The sequence below is a fragment of the Haliaeetus albicilla genome, chromosome 5 (genome assembly GCF_947461875.1).
Source record: "Haliaeetus albicilla chromosome 5, bHalAlb1.1, whole genome shotgun sequence".
Taxonomy (NCBI): Eukaryota; Metazoa; Chordata; class Aves; order Accipitriformes; family Accipitridae; genus Haliaeetus; species Haliaeetus albicilla.
The window spans coordinates 8,944,608-8,965,225 of NC_091487.1; the positions used below are offsets into that span (position 1 = coordinate 8,944,608).

The following is a 20,618-nucleotide window of genomic DNA, read 5'->3' on the forward strand; positions in this document are numbered from 1 at the left end:
ATTGGTCTGAACTTGACCCAAAAACATTTCACAAAAAATGTGACTTCCTAGTGTAAGCAGACCTGCCAACTACAGAAGTTAAATGGAGGAACTGGGAATGATGATATTTATGTGTACTGTCTAACTTTATAAACACCCTGGAATACCTTTGGTTTTCAATTATAAGCTGTGTTGTAGTAGCCTTTCAAAGGAAAGTTTGTTAAACCTTCCAACTGAACTGGAATTAATTTTTTTTCCCTGTTCTTGTGAAACAAAACCCAGTGCCTTGGGAGTTCATGTGTATGAAATGTCCAGGCTAAAGCTCAAAAAAAGCATGAATTGCACTGCAGGTGAGCTTAAGAGTGGATCTGCTTGTATGTAGGCAGAGAAAACCAGAATGACTGAAGTAGCCCGAAAACTGATCAAGGGGAGTATAGGAGAACAAATCAAAGGTACTAAGGCACAAACAAGACAGCCTGGCTTGCAAGTAGATCGGGAGAGTGCTTATGGTGATGTGTAAAAGCATGCAGGGGAGTAGCATGGGACTATTGAAGAAAAGGCCTGGAGTGACAGGAGGAATTTGGCTGCTGTGAACAGGGAGAAGGGGTGGGTGCTGAGGCAGCCTGGGGCTGGTCACTTCTGAGGACAGGGGTGTTCTCCCCAGAATGGGACAGAACAGTAAAATGAGGGTGTTTCAGCGCTCCTACCGTGATAAAAATTACTTACTGTGGAGACAGAATGAAAGCAGACCTGAAAAAAAACCCAACTGCAGTTATGATATCCTAGAAGTCTTGCTGTTACTTGAAAGGTGGTGAAGGGGAGGCAAAAATACTTCATTTAGAGTTGTGTTTTCTCTAACAAATCTGTACTTCTCAGTCATCATAACATAGTTCCTTTGCATCTCCTTACTGCACTATGTGGACTGTTAGAGTGTAAAAGCACTTAAGGATATTTGAGTGGGGGTGTAAGCATACCACGTTGCACAAGGTGTAGCCAGAAAAAGAAGGACTTGCTGGATGCTCTGACTTATATTTTTAAGTGATTTGCTATTTGTATTTTTGGAGGGCCTCTCTCTGTTTTGTTGTTTTCCTCATTTTGGCAGTGGTGTGGGCTGTGACCCTGAAAATAATTTGTAAGTAGCCAGCCTAGCTCTTAGCTTTCAGGATTTACTCAAGGTGAAAAAGAGGGAATTCATGAAGACCCAGAATGAGCCTTAAAATATCACAAAAGCTGTTGAGCTTCTTTTTCAGTTTCAGAGGAGATGTTTCAAATGTTAAAAAATATATATACTTGTAAATGCTTATTGGCAACTTGTTAATTCAAAGAGTATTTACATTTGTGTATAATGATACTTGTAGCCAACAGGTCTGTGGAGAAATCTTGATTTGACTAGAGTGTCACAGAATTCTAAGAATTTATGCTTTTATTAGGGGACTTATCTATTTAATATTTTCAGTTAATGGAGAAAATACAATTCAGCATATTTTTTATTCAAAGCTGAAGACAGAAAATGTACTGCCCTGGAGAATACATTAAAAATACTTTGTTATAAAAGTGAATACTTTGACTACACTATTATATTTGAACACTAGTGCTAAACCATCAAGAGTATCTCGCTTATTGGTGAGGACATAAGTTTGCTCCTGAAGGCAGTGCCACCTTGAGCTCTGGTAGCCCCTTCCTCCTCCCCACCTAGTTCCAGCTCTCATATCCCGTGTGTGCCACCCTCTCCATTGTCAAAAAGCACGTATTTATGTAGCTTCACAATGAACTGAATCAAACAACGGTCTTTTTTTTATTCCGTTGGGGCTATTTTTTGGCTGGACCAGTTCCCCGCTGTGCTTCCCTCTCCGCCTCTATGTCAGATCTTGTGCTAGCACAATAGAAGGGGTGGCACGAGGGGAGAAGTGAGTGGCTGGGGGGGGGGGGGGGTCGTTTGCTTAAACGAGCTGTGCCAGAACTCAGAGCACCGTCCCAAGCTTAACTCGGTCTCTGTCTCCCCCAAGCATCCTCGTGGAAGCTGAACTCTTACATTCATCTCCTATTTCCTGATAAGGAAAAAAAGCAGCCCAGCCTCTTACATACAAGTGAGACACATCTATGCTATCTGCCCTCTTTATGAGAACTGGAAACCTTCCTGCGTTCAGCTCAGCCCTCAAATATGCTCTGGAGCTTTCTTAGTCTTTCTTGAAACAGACTATGTAGTGCTCCACGCCACTGGGTTCATGTGGTTGGCCTGGCCTGAGGCCAGGAATGAGCTGGGCCCCTTGTCCGGCCAAACACCAGGAATGGCTCCCACCTTCCTCTGGTCTTTGTGCCCTCCAGCTGTGGACACAGATGCAGCTGTGCTGCCCACATGCTTGGCAGCTGGGCCCCTGCTCTCCTGCTGCCTTGTGCCCCTCGCTGGTCACGATGTGTGCTTTTCTGGGTGTCGCGATGAGGGGAGACAGTCATCTTATTTTTGGTCTAAGACTGAAAGCTTGGGATAATTCCTTGTGTAAGTTAAGGAGATGTTGGCAGTTATCTCTTACTATCCCTGTGTGCCTGCTTCTGACTTTTAAGTGCTTCCTAATCTGAAAGGGTTAAAAATCAGATATTCTGACTTCCCTAATTCTCAGTTGGTTTGATGCTTGTCACAGATTGAAAGACCTACAAGATGAAGCATGACTAATTTGACTTTATAAAGTCTGCTGAAGGCTAGGAATTAGGAGCATTTTTAAAAGCTGACATTTCTGTAGTTCTCAGCTATAAACCAGTTTTCTGTGTTTTCTTCCAACTTCCAAAAAACTAAAATATTGCTGTGCAGTGTATTCTTGAGATGTGTTAGTAGGCTGAGATTTTGAAGGGGGAAGCTGCCAAAAAACAGGACACATTTTATAAATTAAGTGTCTTCTGCCACTTTTACAGTCACTTCTACAATTCTGGAATTAATTGTGATTTTATTTTTTCATGCAGAAAGACAAATCTTAATTTGTTACAGGGCAACAGAGCTCATGACTCAGGATTCAGTTCATCATGACTATAAATATTCAGCCTTGAAACAAACAGCCCATGTTCCTTTTCATGTACTTGAATGACCAGTGCCAACTTTACAAGAGAAATGCTATCAGATTTTTATTTGGGTCATTTTTGCCTTCAAATGTCCTGTAGGGTTGGTTTTTTTTTTTTTATTTAAGTTGTAGGAAAACAATATTGTGCATCATGCTTTTAGAGGAACGGTTTTCAGTAATTTGTGCACATTCCCTGTATAAAAGTAGTTGAAAATATGTTTTTAAAGTTCCATATTAATGTATTCAAGGGAACATAACAAAATTATGAGATGAGAAATCAGCATATAGTCCAAGGCCAGATTTTGACTGTCTGTTTTGCCTAGCTAGCATGGCACACCTCACCCCAAGAACCCAGAATTTCAGAAGTGGTCAGTATCTTTGATTCTCTTGCAAGAAAATGAAAAGGTTTAATCCTTTCCTGTGCCTTCTGGCATACTAAAACTGTAGTAAATCCTCCTGCAGCTACAACCACAAAAACAATGCTGCATCTAGCATTTCCTGTGAGAGAAAAAAAAAAATTAGCCCTTTCAGAGCTGTTCAAGAACTTCCCTCTCTGACAAAAGTCCTCATGCTGCTATTGTTTTTACTCAAATTCAGCTGTGATTTGCATCAGTGAGATTTTTGGGGTGTACTTTTTTTTTTTGGTTGCAAATAAGAGATGATCTCAGATAAGTATGTCTTGTGGTTCTGTAGACATCCCAAGACTCCTGACAGGGAGTGGGAAGAGAGCATTCCTTAAAGGCCTCCAAACCCTGGAAGCTGATGGGATTGTGGGAAATCTACTGGAAGTCAGGACTGTCTGCAAATCCTTGGTTTCTCAACCTGTCTGTCAGGCAAAGTGCCACCAGTGTCAGCAATTGCCAAGGTCTATGCAGCAGCAGCGTTGCCAACATGAAAGATGCAAGAATCAGTCTTTCCCCATCTCCCCTGATGACAAGGTTGCTATTTAAAAAATTAATCCTTTTGGCTCTTCTATTTGCCTTCTGTTTTTTGAAATGGGAAGATGTGCTTTCTTCCTGTTTTAAAGCAATGACTAGGGCTAAGAACTTGCCTTTTTTAATAGTTCTCACATGTTCAATTGAACCTACACAAGTCAGTAATACCTATTGTCTCCTTTTTTTTGGTAACTATCCCACTACATTGGGGATGGTCACCAGAGAGACTTCTGCTTCCGACTCCCCAGAGAATGAATGGGAGAAATAATATAATGTCCTTCTCTGCATGGCAAAAGCCCCAAGAGCATGAAAGTTTGCGGAAATGCAGATATGCTGGCTAAAAATAGAGTTTGCTGAATACCATAGCTTACTTTTTGTTTTGGTAATAGATACAACCACACTTCTGGTACCAGTTATGCTCCTTTTACACAAGTCATTGTTAGAGAATTTACTCAGCATGCTAAAGATGGTGCCTCTGTTTCCTCCCTGCCTATGGGGTTCCTAGTGGTACCTACTGGGAGAGTCTCCCAGCTACCAGACTACTGAGGTTCTGGTTTCTAGCCATTGGTTATTTAAGAGATGAAATCTAGACTATCTCTCCTTCAGGAAAAGGATAGATACAGTAGTACTGTAGAAGGAGGAAATACAGGGTAGGATCCCTTGGAACTGATGGAAGAAATTGTCTTAGTGTGCCCCACAGCCCAGGAGAGAGCTTGGATCTCTGAGCTGCATTGTTATCAAGTAGATTAAATATAATTTGTGTACACTTACATATGCTGTAAAGCATGACACTGGCGCAGTCTGCACGCCTGGAAGTATGACGATTAGCCCCACCTAGTCTGCTTTCAGATGGGGTTGTTTCACTTAGATTTTACTGGCTGTTGCTAACATGGTCAGTTCTGCCAGAAAAAGACGAAGGTCCTGATGAACAGTAACTTAAAAATGGCAAAATAAGTCAATTAAGACACAAGAAATCTTACAGTAATTGTTACAGTTCTTTCAGCTTTAGTTGCTCTGCAAAGAGTTAAGTAGTTCAAAGGCAGCTTCCTTTGGAGAATGTTTATTTGATCAAGTTCAGTGTGGCTTAGACCCCAAATAGAAATACTGGCTTCAAACAGAGCACTACTATGAAAGTAGAAATAGTCTGTGGCCTTCCAGACCTCACAAGCTATGTTGGTTTGTTACACAGAGTCAAAACAAAGATGTCCCTTAAAACACATATACATTAATTCAATGTATTTCACACACTACAATCTTCTATCTCAGATCTGCTCTTCTCCCCAGTCATTGGGGCTGTGCCAAAGTCACTGAAATCCTGGATGAACTATAGACTTCTCAGTAAAAAGCATATATGGTATGATTGGACCATCCAAGCTACTTAGATCATTACGAGAACAGGCTTTGAGTGCTGCTGCTCCTGTTTACTAAGCCTGAAGTACTACATCCTTCGGATTTTGGAACAGTGCTTATCTTTGCTTCTTGATTCCCTTTACATTGTAGAAAGCAGGGTGAGGAAGAACCCAGTAGGTGCTTCTCTTTTAAATGGAGTCTGGAAGATCTTGTTAGCTGGGGGGGTGCTATTTTTTTTTTTGGTTTTTTTCAGGTCCTTAGCTGGCTGAATCTTCAGACTTCTAATAAATGCGCTAAGCATTTAAAAATCATTAATACATGATGAGATATGCCGAGTTCATCCACTTAATGCAACAGTCAAACCCATGCAGATGCTATTAGTACAGGAACCTGACATCATGCCAAAGCTGGAGAATTATCTTTGATCTATCTCCAGATCCTCCTTTTATTTGTAAACATCCAGCTAATCACAGACTTCCTCCGACTTTTATGAAGTGGAAGAAACTGCATCCTTTGTAACGTCTCTGAAGTGCTTTAACTTTACAGATGTGCATGGATTTGTGTGATGGGGAGGTGTGGGCTCCATCTGGTGGCTAACTGGAAACGTGCATATTTCTATTTAAAAAGCTCAAACGTTTCAACAGTTGAGCAGAGTTCACTGTGTGAAGAGTGAGGCAGATCCTCTTGCAGCTGTGCATTCCTAAAACAACTTATGTTTTTAGGGTAGCTAGAGGATTTTAGAGTCTGGGAGGAGGGCACAACATCCTACCTCTAATCTAGCTTACTGTGGGCTAAAAGCTATTACCCATGCCAGCAGTTCTCTGGTGTTCACAGTTCTGTATGTACACCGCACCACCACAGTTGGCACTGATTAACAGTATTTTTGCAGTCTCATCGGAAAAATGTAATTTAATATTCACAGGCAACCCACCTTCCCACACTCAGCAGTGATCCCACACAGCATAGTCGATGTATTTGAGAGTGGTGGTGTAAAGAAGCTCTGTCATGCTGCATGAGCTGTGTATGATCTGCAAATAACGGAGATCTTTGACTGTAAAATGCAGGCCGGCATCTTAATAAACAGCAGTGTTAAACACTGATGTTGCCTAGGGAAAAATAATGTTCACATGCATACTGCAGTTAGGATACCTTTTTTTCTCCTTTGTTAGTTTACAAACAAAATAAGGCATTTCCTGACCTTTGAGCTAGTCAAATAAGAGCTACTTTGAGATAATTGTATCAGTCCAATGAATTCCCCTCCAAGATCTGAAGAATGTATTAGGTAGACACATGGACTTGCTGCCAGAACCAGCAGTACTTTGAAGCCAGCAGTTTGCACGAGACCTGCTTCCCCATGTTCACATCGCCCTCCTGGCATGAAACAAAAGCCATTGGTCCCAGATTGCTTTTTTGCCCACCATCAAGTATGTGACATGCCACAGAGGGCAGGTGTAATATACAGACAATTCTGGGCCTGGCATATGTTGCGAGGGCCTGGCCACATGTCACACGGGGCATCCTATAATGGGCACTGAAGTGTGGAGCACCACTCTCAAGGCTTTCCTCTCAAAGATGTGCCAGGAAATTCAGCCCTGAGCTGGCCTTGAGGATGCTCTAGCAGGTAAGTAAGGCAGACAGCTGACAAACCTGGCTTCACATGCAGCCTTGAAGCCTTTCCTGCTCTGCAGTGTAGACACAAGCACTTGGTCCAGGGCTGCCACAGTGTGCATAGAAACATCAAGTGTAAATTAGCCAGAAGCGGGACAATTGTATACTTTGTACAATATGATTTACATATCAAGAGAAAGAAGTCAGTATACCAAGAACCACCCCCCCACCCCCCCACCCCCGAGGACTGTATTTAAAAGTTACATCCACATGTTTCCAATTTCTTGATTGTTCGTATTGGATACAAAGCTGCTCATATTTGTCATAAATTAGTTTGGTTGAAAGAGACTTACAGGAATCGTAAATATTTATATAATTTGTCTGCATTTAACCTAAAATAAGAATTTGGGGAGGGTTGTTAAGTAAATATATAACAGTTATCTCTGAGTTAGGCAAGGGAAAAAAAAAACCAAACAGAGGCAAATATGAAACAGTAAGAAATATTCCAGGGAGGGGGTGTTCCAAGCTATGAGAAGTCCAGGCTGAGGGGAAATAATACTCGTGCAATTTTTTGAGCATCCAGTAAGCCAAGCCATAAACCGCTGCTGGAAAGTAACACATACAGATTCAAAAATAACTTCTGGGAGGCTTGGGAAGTAAAGTTTTTCTTCAGCAAATCTTTAGCTGTTTTGAAAATGGAAGGCAAAGGAGAAAGAAACAAACAAAAGTTTCTGAAACAAGATCAAAACATTGTTTAAGGTTAAGTTGTGTTTTGTTGGGGTAAAGGCTGAAGGAAATGAACCGTATGGCTTTTAAACAGAGTTCCTGACCGTGGTGGGTGCTCCGAATATAACTGAAGGATGGGTATTTGGAGCAAAACCACACCATAGTGAGGTGGGAGGGGCCACATCATGCTGGCAAACACAGTACTGGAGTGTGGGCTTCTGACCTTTAATATTTTTCTTGCATTTCTTTTCTGCATGGCAGTAGTGAAATAGGGACTTCTAAGCTTCTGAACAACTGAGAGAACCAGGTTTGAAGAAGACATGAGGAAGAACGGGTCGACAAAAGATTTCATAAAAACTCAGAACCGCGTGTGCCAGATCTGAATTGGCACCACCTTTGCTTTTTTGACATACTGCAGCAGTTGCAAAAGGCACCAAAACAGTCAAATTAGAACATGCAGTAAAAGTTGTTTTGGACTCTTCTCTGTATTATAAAACTTACTTTTTTGTGACTATTATTTACACCTGTTAAAAACAAATTTGAAGTCTCCTTTCATGGAGCAGACAGCCAAAAGAGGCAGATGCCAGGTGTTACAGGCTGCACTGAAATGAGTTTGCAGAATTTGCTATTCATGTGCTGGAGTGCTCCTTTTCTGAAATGAGGCTTCTTAGTTTCTGTCAAAAACTGTTCAGATTTTTTAGTTCAAACATTAGAAGTGTATACTTGTGAACTAAAACTTATGTATTTTCAGACAGTTACACTGCTAAACTATCGAGTGTTAAAAAAGAGGAAAAACAATTTAATCTGGAGTACAAGGTGAATAAAAAATCTTAAAAACTGAGGACAGAGGGTCCCTGAGGAAGGACAGGATGGTGAGAATGATCCAGCTGACCTGATTCCCCCTGCTGCCATGATCATCATTTGCAAGCTGAAGAGGACCTTCCATGGAGCACAGTGCTTGTATGTGGAGAGTAAAGAAATGGTGCTCTGGTCTTATACAAGAATGGTGAAAAATTTTAACAACAAGGAGATAAGTAAATGTGAAATAATCTTCACAGGGCACAGGGTGCCCCTTGTTCTGGATCTAAGCCTTGCAAAAGCTGGCTTGAAGAAGAGAATCAGGCACTCATGTTGAGCATTTTAGGAATCCTAATGTTTCCAGATAAATTAACGGGGAAAAAAAAACCTAACCAAAAAACCAACAAGGCAGTAAATGTTTCAAATTAGGGCCAGCATGGTTTAAAAAAATATTAATTTCTTTTGCTTCCCCCAGACAACAGTGGATCAGATTGAGACATGTAAGCAGACTAAACATGCTGATCTATATTCTGCTGTAGTTATGCATCTTACTAATTCTACTCATGACTATAAAAGGATGTTTCATTGTTCAGTATAAGTGTTATCTCAAGAAGAGTCTGTCTATAATTTTATTTAAAATTGGCATAATTTTCATTACTGTTGTTACGAAGTGTGTAAAATATTGTCTGTATTGCAGCTTGTATAGGGCATGTGTCTGTGCTTGCTTTACTCTTTTTGAGTTTATAAAGTTGCTATACAAATGCAAGAAAAGATGTTCAGATATCTTTGAATGTGGTTCCTTAATCTAATTACACAGCCCCAAACATTTCAGCACACAGCTGTTGAAGGTATCAGCTCTATTAACACATAACACCTTAAACATTAATATAGGCCTTTTAAAAGCCTTCAGTGCAATATTGGAGTGCCAACACTTCAGTCCCAGTGGCTGTGCTGGAGCAAAGGGGAAGATCGTGAATATCTGGGCAAAGCCACATAGCACTGGGGCCTCTGCAGGGAGAAGGCACAATATAGCTGGGAAATCTAATAGAAAATGGGATGTCCTTTCCATAGAGAACAGAAAGGATCTTCACAGTAGGACTGCCGCGAAGCAGGAGAGAAGGGAAATATGTTTACAGCATCACCTAAAGATAGGCCTTCAACAGTCTACTAAGAGCAGGATATCTAGAACAGGCTGTGACTGTTCTGTAACTTAGCAATTATTTGTAGTGTATGTAGAGTATCAGTGAAGACATTCCAGGTTAGTTTTCATCATCTTTAAACCTTACTCTGTGCTTTGATACAGTATCTTTAATAAAATATTCTTACAAATCTGCTTATTACTCTCATTTAATTCCATTTTATACCTGAGTTAATAACAGTCCCGGCAACAGGGTGAAGTTCCAGTTACCACCTGCTTCATCTGCTCCTGCTTTTTTCCCATTTACATGCTAAGAATGACAAGAGGGAAAACTAAGATGAGTAAAAATCAAATAATCATAGGAATGAGAAAATAAGAGACATTTATAGCACTGCTACAGTTCAATTATAAAAATTCTTCACACTAAACATTTAAGTGAATCTGAGAGATTAATCAAATTATACTGATCTCTGAGTATGAAGTATTAGTCTTTGCCTGTGTTTACATTTCCCTTGTTTAAGACTTATCATTATTTTCCAGCTTTACAGTTAGTGCCAATAATTACAGCATGTTGTTTAACCCCATTCACAGCAGTTCTAGACAAAGTTCTCTGTTTTTATTTATTCACCCCCTGGACCATATAGAGTATCCTTTTAACATCTTCAGACAAGACCAAGCAGAGTTCAAATATACTGGAAGGTAAGATTAGAATTCAAAATAATCCTGGCAAGGAGCAGACATGATCTGAAAACATAAGATGTTATTTAATAGGAACAAGTGCAAGCTGGAATCATTAGCTGTTCAAGTAAAGGAACAGCTGCTTAATTTCCATTAAAAAGAACCGATATGTTATTTTGGATCAAATTCTGAAAATGAGTCTGCAACATCATGCTGTTGCAAATAAAGGTAAAAACTGAAATGCCTAAACTGGAATATAATCTGCTCCTTCAGAACTGCTGAGGCGTGAGCTAGTAAAGTCTCCAGTTTTGATCATGGCACTTCAAAAATAAGATAGAAGTTGCATGCAGAGAATGCAGGAGAAAGCAATGAGAATGACTAGAAGCTGAGAAAACTTTGCCTTTGAGCAGAGATTGAATGATTTGAGGTCATCTTACAGAAGAGATGGTAGAGGGGAAATGATGATTTTCATATATATAAAAGCTGGTTGCAAAGAAAAATAGAATAACATTTTCTCATATCCACAATCAATAGGAATAGAAATAATTCCCTTAAATTGCAAGAAAGGAGGTTTTGGTTAGGCACAAAATGAGACTGAAAGACCTATTGAGGTCCTTTTCTGATCTGATTGTATAATTGCTTGCAAACTATCTGCTTTCAAGTCCCTTATTTATTACTGTCAGTAGAGCTGGCACTGGCTGCAAGAAAAGGAGGATGCAGTTATAGGAAAGTAAAGAACTGACTGTCTAAAATGCACAGCACACCAGTTTATCTAGTTATCACTAGTGATACTAACCTCAGCTTCTAATCATGCCTCAGCAAACTGTCAGAAGTCTATGTAAATGAATGCGCTTTAAAACCACTTAATTATAAAATAATTATTCCTTGAAACATCAAGCATTAATTTAATCAGTGTTGACAACTTCCATGATTTTATTGAGTCTAATCAATTTGAGGCAGCCTGGTTTTAGTTGTGAGATGGTATAATCAACTATTTTATTTATTAAAAAAAAAAAAGGCTCTGCAAATTACATGGAAAATCATAGAAGTGTTAAGCCGAACATACGCTTAAGATTAAAAAGCCAGAAGGTGAATAAAGCCACGTGTGTTTTTTAAGCTCTTAATTTTAAACTAGGTTTATAATTTTAGGAGATCTGACTCATGATTTTTGAACTTCTAGTTTGGCAATACCAAATTACCGTGCCCTATATTCTGCTGTTCTGAATATTTCCATATTACTGATCATGCATTTGCGTAATTTGCCAAAACCATGTTATACTGATTTGCAGAACTTTGTTATTCACAAAAACAAAGGAACACTTATTTAAGAACAATCATGTATTGTGGCTGCCTTTCAAATTAACAAGGAGCATCTATGTGCAAAAAGTGGAGGTATATAAAAAACACAAAAAAGTTACATAGTTTCTCCCGTATACACTACAATTTTTAACACAACAGCACCTTGTTAGAAGAATCTGTTGTCATTTCATACACTGGTAGTTCTTGTCTAAATTCCAATTACTAGACATATATTCACAAACATAAACAAGATGAAGAATTTCAGTGATGAAAAGGTACTTCGACAAAGTATTACTCGTTCTTAGAACAGCTGTTGCTTAGACTTTTCTGAACTGATTGCTGTATTGTAATTCATTTATCCTCACCAATACAATCTGACTTATGCAATTTTCTGGATAGTTTTACTAGGGAAATGGATACAAGGAAAATGGATACCATAATTTAAGGTCTAAGATCTGATTGTCAAATGTGAACAGACCACTGCATTTCAGCTTTATCATTTTAACGATCCATGTGGCTGATGTCTGATTGAACTGTAACTTGTGTTCACTCCTATTTTTATATTATGTTGCCTTATGAAATATGTGGGAAAAAAATCTTCCTTTTATCAAGATAAAGGTTGAGTTCTCAGTTCTGCTCCAGGTACTAAGCTCTTGCTTCACTGGAGAAATCTAAATATCATCTTCATTTCTGGCTGGGTGGTGTAATGGAGAATAGCCTACAGCATATTACATAACGCTGCCAAGTAGGAGACATGGGTGCATTATCAATCCTAAACACAAATAAATGGATCAGAAAGAGGCCTGCTACTTCCAGAGGGACCAACTTGCTCTTCTGGAAGTTAATATGAAAATATGGCTTACAGATTCAGGATGGGGGAATAACAGTGAATGTTCTGTTAAAGGGAAAATTTGTGCTGAAGTCCTCACCATAAAGCTCACTCTTTAATTTCTGAACCAGTCTGTTTGGCTCACCTATAACATGACTGCATATGAAGCAACATAAAAGAAAATCATGTGGCTCTTCCCATATGAGAGGATGACTGCATAGATGAGTTGGTTCACAAATTGTGCTGCAACTCTCAGAGAACTGCTGACAAAAAGCAGGCTTGTAATAGCTCTGCTGAGAAGAGAAAATAAGTCTAATGAGGTTTTAGAGGTTGCTCCCTCTAGTTAGACTGGACTTTCTCTAGGGACATCAGTGAGAGATGAGAGATGATGGCAAGAACTTCACGTGAACTTCTGATTAGGAACAAAAGCTTAAAAAGCAGCTCAGACCTATATGTATCATTGTACAAGAAGAAAACAGCACCTGCGTGCTCAGCTGGAAAAGAAATACTTCTGCAACAGCCCAAGTGAAGTACTTGGTAGCCTGAGTCTAGGACCTTTTGATTTTTCCTGAGAACGGCGATGAGTGTGTCACTTACACCATTAGCATTAAAATGGTACGCTCATACATTCCTCCAAGATATTTTCCCCAAATTTACTATAGCAAAATAATAATTCAAAAGATGAAATAAATAGGACTGAGGGAGTACTATCAGGGTAAGTAGTAATCCGGTCAATGCAAACACCTCTTTAGCAGGTTATCAGCACATCTGGGTATCAGCACAACTGTATCAGGGCCATACTAGTTACTGGGCCAAGGACACCCCAAACAAGTTTTGTCTGGAGCTGTTGTATGTATTTTGTGCCTGGGCTGATGAAACTTACAGCTAAAAGCTTTGGGCCAAATTAGTGAAATGTCACTTCTAAAATCTGATAAAACCTGTTTGATTACAGCTACACTTAAATGAGATATCAAATTAATTTTGCTGCTTAATGTGCTAATCAATATTGTTGTGTTATTTCTTAGTCCATATGTTCTTTCCATCCCTTGTTTTGATACATACGTTTTTGAGGCAGGAATCATCTTTTTACTCGGAAATAACTGGGTCTGAGTTTGTACTGCAGCTATCAAAACAGGGTTGTCGTGCATTACCAGTGCTTCTAAGGGACAGTCCTCACAAGGATACCAATAATAAATAACATCAACTTTTCAGCTGAAATGGAATTTATCAACTAACTCTCTTTGTATAGCTCTGGCATTTCTCCCTGCTCCGTATGATACAATCAGTTGAATGAAGTTAGCAGTGAATTATAGGAAGAGATAGTTCAGTGATGAATCAGTCACTGGTCTAACTACAAGAGAAACTGACACCCTTCCCATCAAAGAAATCTGCATACTGTGTATACAGAGCAGCTCCTGTTGGAGGTAGGGAGAGCTGAGAGTTCCCATTTGCCATTGACTTCTTTCAGATTTCTCGAAGGTCAGAACCCATGTGAAAAAAAGACCAGGATCTGTGGAAGAATAATAGTTATTTAAGCATGTACAGTATTTACCATCAGAAATTGAAGCTCTTCCATCTCAAAACTACATACACACATGCTACGCAAAAGAGGTGGAATCCTCATGTCTTGTAAAAAGGCTTTGAAAAACACGCTAATTGAAACAAGTATGTTTTTGAACGGAACTTAGAGTATCTAATAACTGCATGAACACAGATCATTCTCGAAAAAGCTGTTAACATTTTTTATGAGGGCTGCTATAGCATAATGCTGAAGATTGGGGACAAAATTAATGAAAGATGATTTAAGCATACAGCGTATTTAATCCTTCTCTCACGCAACACATAAAGTCCATGGGTAGCAGACTTTTAGCCACATTTTTAAAGGAGGTATCCAAAAGGAGCTACTCACTAAGCCTCCGAGGAAAAAAGATCTCGGTATGGTTATTTTGCTCTCCTTACTAGAACTGGAATATTTTGAAGAGTTTGTCTCAAAGTAAGGAGGAATAATTTGGAGGAACCACAACAGATTTTCATGTTTAATGTACTTTCATCAAAGCACTTGCCTAGCTCCGAGTTAATAGCTTCGTAGCTTTTGCTAAATGTAGGCGTGACATTTTACATTAGCACAACACACAAAAATTTGGAGGCGTTTCAAGAATGGTCACCACGTAGAAACACGCAGCAACAGGGCTCCCCAAACCCCTAACTACTTCTTTCAGAGGGGAAAGCCAGACGCCATACCCTGCCTTCTGGTACCAGGGCAGGCCACCTACCACCTCAGTAGCGACAGCAGCGCTGACAACCGGCTCCTGCGGTTCAGGGCGGCCGGGCGAGGGGAGAAACCGCCCTCGCTGCCCTGAGAGGGGATGTGCGCAAGGGCGGCTGTCAGCCCGCCAAGTTTTAGCCAAAATAAGGCTAACAACTGCCTCAGCCTCCGCTCGCTGCGGGACTTTCCCTCTGCCATAGGGGGAGGGCGCGAAGCCGCGGGCGCTGCGGAGTTTTCCTCAGGTCGGCGGCACCTCAGCCCCCGCCGGGGGTCGCGGCGGCGGAAGGAAGCGGCGCGGCGGCCGTTTCTCCGTGACAAGACGGGGAGTGGCGGGGCGGGGGCGGCTGGCAAGAGGAGGGGGAACGAGGTGGGGAGGGCAAGGTTGAATTTCTGCCGCCTTGCGACCAAATAAGGGTAAATTATCCCACCAGCCGGCAGCTGGCTGGGAAATGACACGCAACCGTCAGGAATTAGGAACACCGGGAGGCGAGCTGCGAGCGCGGCCCCGCTCCCTCCTCACCCCCCCGCGCCCCTCAGGGCCGCCGCTCGCGGGCTACGTACCGCCATGGGGGGGGGGGTGGGGGGGTGGGTGGGCGCGCGCCCAATGCCGCGCCGCGCCCCTTGGGAACGCGAGACAAGTCGCATAGCGACCAGCCCAGCCCAGCCCTCCCCGCCGCGGCGGCCCTCGCCCCGCCCCTCACCCGGCTCCCCGATCTCCATTGGGTAACGCTGAAGTCAATCCCCGACCTTGCGCGTAACGTCCACTCGAACTTTCTAGTAGAGTTTCGGGGCGGGGGCGGGGCCAATGCGAAGCGCGAGCGGTGATTGGTCGAGGGCGGTGGCGCACTCTGCAAGCTGAGACGGGTCGAGAAAAAACAGGAAGAAGTACGGTCCTGGCCGCCGTACAGCGGGGAGGGTTGGGCTGACGGGTGGGCGCCACGGTTCTGGTTGGCCAGGAAGTAGGGGGCGGGTGCTCTTCGGCGACTCACGGAAGCGGTTGGCCAGTCGTGGCGGGCGGGCGTCTAGATTGGCCAGCGGGGTTCTGGCAGGTTCCAGAAGGCGGCTGAGCCGGCTATAAAAGGGGCGCCAGCGGCGCTGTGACGGCACATCGCGCCGCGGACGGCAGCGGGAGCGGGCGGCGGGAGCGGCGATCGCGAGCGAGGCGCTGAGCAGAGACCTGCCATCATGTCTGGCAAAGGGCCGGCAATCGGCATCGACTTGGGCACCACGTACTCCTGCGTGGGTGTCTTTCAGCATGGCAAAGTGGAGATCATCGCCAACGACCAGGGCAACCGCACCACGCCCAGCTACGTGGCCTTCACCGATACAGAGCGCCTCATCGGCGATGCCGCCAAGAACCAGGTGGCTATGAACCCCACCAACACCATCTTTGATGCCAAGCGTCTCATCGGCCGCAAGTACGATGACCCCACGGTGCAGGCTGACATGAAGCACTGGCCCTTCCGTGTGGTGAACGAGGGTGGCAAGCCCAAGGTGCAAGTGGAGTACAAGGGTGAGATGAAGACCTTCTTCCCAGAGGAGATCAGCTCCATGGTCCTTACCAAGATGAAGGAGATCGCTGAGGCCTATCTGGGGCGCAAGGTGCAGAATGCTGTCATCACAGTGCCTGCCTACTTCAATGACTCCCAGCGCCAGGCCACCAAAGACGCTGGCACCATCACTGGCCTTAATGTGATGCGCATTATCAACGAGCCCACAGCAGCTGCTATAGCCTATGGCTTGGACAAGAAAGGTACCCGGGCCGGAGAGAAGAATGTGCTCATCTTTGACTTGGGAGGGGGCACTTTTGATGTATCCATCCTTACCATTGAGGATGGCATCTTTGAGGTGAAGTCCACAGCTGGTGACACCCACCTGGGTGGGGAGGACTTTGACAACCGCATGGTGAACCATTTTGTGGAAGAATTCAAGCGTAAGCACAAGCGCGACATTGCTGGCAACAAGCGAGCGGTGAGGCGACTGCGTACGGCTTGTGAGAGGGCGAAGCGCACCCTCAGCTCTTCCACGCAAGCTAGCATTGAGATCGACTCCCTCTACGAGGGCATTGACTTCTACACCTCCATTACTCGTGCCCGCTTCGAGGAGCTCAATGCTGATCTCTTCCGTGGCACCCTGGAGCCAGTGGAGAAGGCTCTGCGCGATGCCAAGCTAGACAAGGGCCAGATCCAGGAGATCGTGCTGGTGGGTGGCTCCACTCGTATTCCCAAGATCCAAAAGCTGCTACAGGACTTCTTCAATGGCAAAGAGCTCAACAAGAGCATCAACCCCGACGAGGCTGTTGCTTATGGCGCTGCCGTGCAAGCGGCTATCCTCATGGGAGACAAGTCTGAGAATGTGCAGGATCTGCTGCTGTTGGATGTCACCCCTCTGTCCCTGGGCATCGAGACAGCTGGTGGCGTGATGACAGCTCTCATCAAGCGCAACACCACCATTCCCACCAAACAAACTCAGACCTTCACCACCTACTCTGACAACCAGAGCAGCGTCCTGGTCCAGGTGTACGAGGGCGAGAGGGCTATGACGAAGGACAACAACTTGCTGGGTAAATTTGACCTAACGGGCATCCCCCCGGCACCCCGTGGAGTCCCCCAGATCGAGGTCACTTTTGACATCGATGCCAATGGTATCCTGAATGTCAGCGCTGTGGACAAGAGCACGGGTAAGGAGAACAAGATCACCATCACCAATGACAAGGGTCGCCTTAGCAAGGATGACATTGACCGTATGGTGCAAGAAGCAGAGAAATACAAAGCGGAGGATGAAGCTAACCGAGATCGGGTGGCAGCCAAGAACTCCCTCGAGTCCTACACTTACAACATGAAGCAGACGGTGGAGGACGATAAACTGAAGGGAAAGATCAGTGACCAGGACAAGCAGAAAGTGCTCGACAAGTGTCGGGAGGTGGTCTCCTGGCTCGATCGCAACCAGATGGCCGAGAAGGAAGAGTACGAGCACAAGCAGAAAGAGCTGGAGAAACTTTGCAACCCGATCGTCACAAAATTGTACCAGGGAGCTGGAGGGGCCGGTGCGGGTGGCTCCGGTGGCCCGACCATCGAAGAAGTAGATTAAAGAGAACTGAAGTATAGACTGGTTTATGGACAGTCACTCCATTCTTTGCTTTGTATTTTTTTTTTTCTAACGTTTAAGGAAAACGTCCTTGCCGATAACAGAGTTTATTCTGTTGGGTGTGTATAAAGGCAGATCTGTCAGCTTGGTTTTGATAAAAGGGAAGGCACGTCCTGCTTTATAAGGTTAGTAATAGACAACTTTTGTTAATTCAGATACAGCTGTTTGTACTCTGGATGTTTGTCTCTGTTCAAGTGTCTCTTCTAAAGTAACCACTCGACTGTTGCAGTTGACAAGTTTCAAGTTATGCATGAAAATCTTTATGGAAGAGTAAAAAAAATATGCCAAATTAGGCTTCTGGAAATTTTGGTAATAAATAAAATGTATTTAAAGCATAAACTTATCTTCCTCTTCTCTGTGAAAGGGCGGGGGGGGTGGGGGGAAGGATGAGGAAGACCTTGGCAGTGTCCGCGGCCCCGGGACCCTGTGGGCTGGGGGGTGGCTGGCTCCAGGGTAGGGGCGGCAGCCAGCTTTCCCCCCAAAAGGCATTTTGGGGAGAGTAGGGGTGAGGTGGGTGCTACGGGCTCGGTGTTGTACCGGGGGGGGGGGGGGGGGGCGGTGCTGGCTCACCCGAAGGGAGTCTGGCCTAGGGAGTGAGCCAGCTGCCCCCACCGGGTGCTGGGGAGGGTCGCAGACCCCAAACCCTGGGGCTGGGGCCGGTGTGAGCGTGCCCCCCGGCACCGCTACGGCAAGGGAAAAGTTTCCGTGAGCTGGGGGTGTTGTTTTTTGGGCAGGACCTGCTCTTTCGCAACTGGTGGCTCGGGCTGAGGCCCCCAGTCCCCGGCAGCTGCGACATAGGGTGGATTGTAGTGTTCGTGTCACTGAAATAAAACAGCGGGGAAATACGTACAACAAAAATAGTCCTGCTTGGCAGGCGGCTGGGCTCAATAACTTAAGAGACCGGTTTGTGGCCAGCTATATAAATTGCTGAGTTATTCTTGGGTTGCTAGTATGCAAGCTGAGCTTTCAATACTTTAGTGAATGTGTGTTTTCCCCTCTTAAGGTGATCAAAAGTACAGCTGCCAAGGACACCCCGAGAGCCGGGAGTGCTGAATGAGGAGCTGGGATGCCGGACTTGGTAGAATAGGCAAAGTATGTAGTAGTTAAACTTGTCTGGCTTTACTACAAACTGTCTCCAGAGTGCTTCATTTGTTCCAGAAAGCAAAAAAACCCCACAGTGTTTAGAGTCCGAGGAGCTGCGAATTAATGAGCTCTAATGGAGGAGCCTGATGACATGCACATTTTGGACTGGCTTGTCCTTTAAGGGAAAAAACCGCAGAGCAGTGGGCAGCTGAAGGGAGCCATCAGCCGTGTTTTTGTTTGGTTGCTCGTTAGTAAGTGGGAGTGTTGCTGTGCTGGGAAATAAGGCAGGCGCTGCCCTGCTGGCTCTCCATGCTGCAAACAACTTTTAGGACTTGGATTCCTTAAGCTTGTAGGTGATGTACATAAAGAAATCTATAAAAAATATTTTGTGACGAGAGGGCAGACAAAAATAAACTTGTTTAGTATTTAATAATCAGCAGAGATGTAAGGCTCCGGTTTACTACGTGGATTTCTCTTGGCTGGTTTGCCAGGGCACTGACTGCAGGTTTCTCTTCGCTGGCTGCAGAAAGGGCTTACAGTTGCTATGGGGGAATGTGAGGCTTGTAACAAGCTTGTTTGATCTCCTGTTGTAGCAAATGATTCAAAACCACTTCAGGTTTATTGAATGGTTCATAGGTAAATGGCAGTGCCATCACAGTGAGACCTGAGAAGTCAATTACAGCAGCTTCAGCACCTGCTGGGTTCTTCGTTGAAGTCTTGAAGGGCTGTTACCAGGCTGGGTGCTTTTGGTGTTTATGTACACAGCATTTTCCTGGCAATCAGCCTCTTGATTTCCAGGCTGTAACATATATAGGACCCCTGAGAATGAGAAGATACCATGCCTTTTTTTTTTTTCCTAGGAACTAATACGTGAATATGTTTATGGATAGCAGTAGATTATCTGTGAGTGAAAAGTTGTTGCTGCAAACTGTAATACTTTGTCACATACACTCTTCCTAATCGAAATCCCACTACTATGGGATGACAATAAGGATTAGGTAGCACCCACGCTCATTGTAAATGCAGGTTAACTATTTCTTCTATTAACTGACTGGTAATTGCCCTTGCCACATAGTTTCCTTTACTTTTCAGCCCTTGGTGTGCATTCCTCAGCGTTGCTTCCCAGTTATTAAACACAATTTTTTGTTGTTTTCCCCAAACGTCTATTTAAGTGTATTGCAGAGCTAGTGTAGCTAAATGTGCACAGCAGATAGCTTGTCACACGCCCACACTGTCATCTGTCCTTTCCCTCGCCTTGGCCACTGCTGCTCTGTGCCCATTTCAGCAGTGGGGCAGGCAGGGAGTAACAGAGACCACAGAAGTGAAATACCCGTCCAGATGGCTAAAATACCTTGGGGGCTGAGGACGTGAACGGGGTAACACTGGAGTAATTATATATATGTATTATTTTTTTCCTAGGAAAGGGATATTTTTTAGTATGGACACACCTAGACTGTGTGTGGGATATATAAAAAGGATGAGAAACTTCTGCTGACTTACACAACTGGAAAAAGATTTGAAGTCTCAAGGCACAAAGTAGCCTTTCAAATATGTGAACAACCCCCCAGAATGCGAGAGGCAGAAAACTTGAAGGGCTCAGAGCTAGATTCCTTGCATTCATTCACTTAGTTTATAAAACAAAGAATAACTTCGAGTTGATTTTCAGTGTATTTTACTTTCTGTAGAGTGAACTCTGATCCTGCTAGTGGAAACTTCCCACTGACACCAGTGG

The 20,618-nt window shown here is 43.6% G+C and overlaps 2 protein-coding genes and 1 long non-coding RNA gene across 7 annotated transcripts in view; 2 read left to right on the forward strand and 1 right to left on the reverse strand.

Annotated features, from left to right (window-relative positions):
* Positions 1 to 9,779, forward strand: part of ZBTB1 (zinc finger and BTB domain containing 1) — a 25,560-nt gene extending 15,781 nt beyond the window's left edge. For both annotated transcript variants that reach the window (XM_069783259.1, XM_069783260.1), the window contains exon 3: positions 7,910 to 9,779. In XM_069783259.1, coding sequence (XP_069639360.1) covers positions 7,910 to 7,946 — 37 coding nt within the window. In that variant the 3' untranslated portion in view covers positions 7,947 to 9,779. The remainder of the gene's footprint in view (positions 1 to 7,909) is intronic.
* Positions 4,834 to 15,321, reverse strand: LOC104313171 (uncharacterized). Of its 4 annotated transcripts, XR_011324633.1 has the most exons (6): positions 14,664 to 15,321; positions 13,787 to 13,900; positions 9,811 to 9,894; positions 6,962 to 7,028; positions 6,246 to 6,342; positions 4,834 to 5,607 (listed from the first exon to the last, which is right to left on the reverse strand). It is a non-coding gene; the product is annotated as an uncharacterized lncRNA (long non-coding RNA). The 4 variants fall into 4 exon arrangements; XR_011324632.1 differs by having other exon boundaries at positions 4,834 to 6,342; positions 14,664 to 15,319; XR_011324631.1 differs by lacking the exon at positions 6,962 to 7,028 and having other exon boundaries at positions 14,664 to 15,253.
* A 423-nt stretch (positions 15,322 to 15,744) lies between these two features.
* On the forward strand, positions 15,745 to 18,142 carry HSPA2 (heat shock protein family A (Hsp70) member 2). Its single transcript, XM_009912125.2, has one exon. It carries the CDS (start codon positions 15,842 to 15,844, stop codon positions 17,744 to 17,746), a length of 1,905 nt encoding a protein of 634 aa, XP_009910427.2. The 5' UTR covers positions 15,745 to 15,841; the 3' UTR covers positions 17,747 to 18,142.
* The last annotated feature ends 2,476 nt before the right edge of the window (positions 18,143 to 20,618 follow it).

Bases quoted from the DNA above. Each gene is read 5' to 3' on its own strand.
- HSPA2 (XM_009912125.2), top strand. From the start codon at position 15,842: ATGTCTGGCAAAGGGCCGGCAATCGGCATCGACTTGGGCACCACGTAC.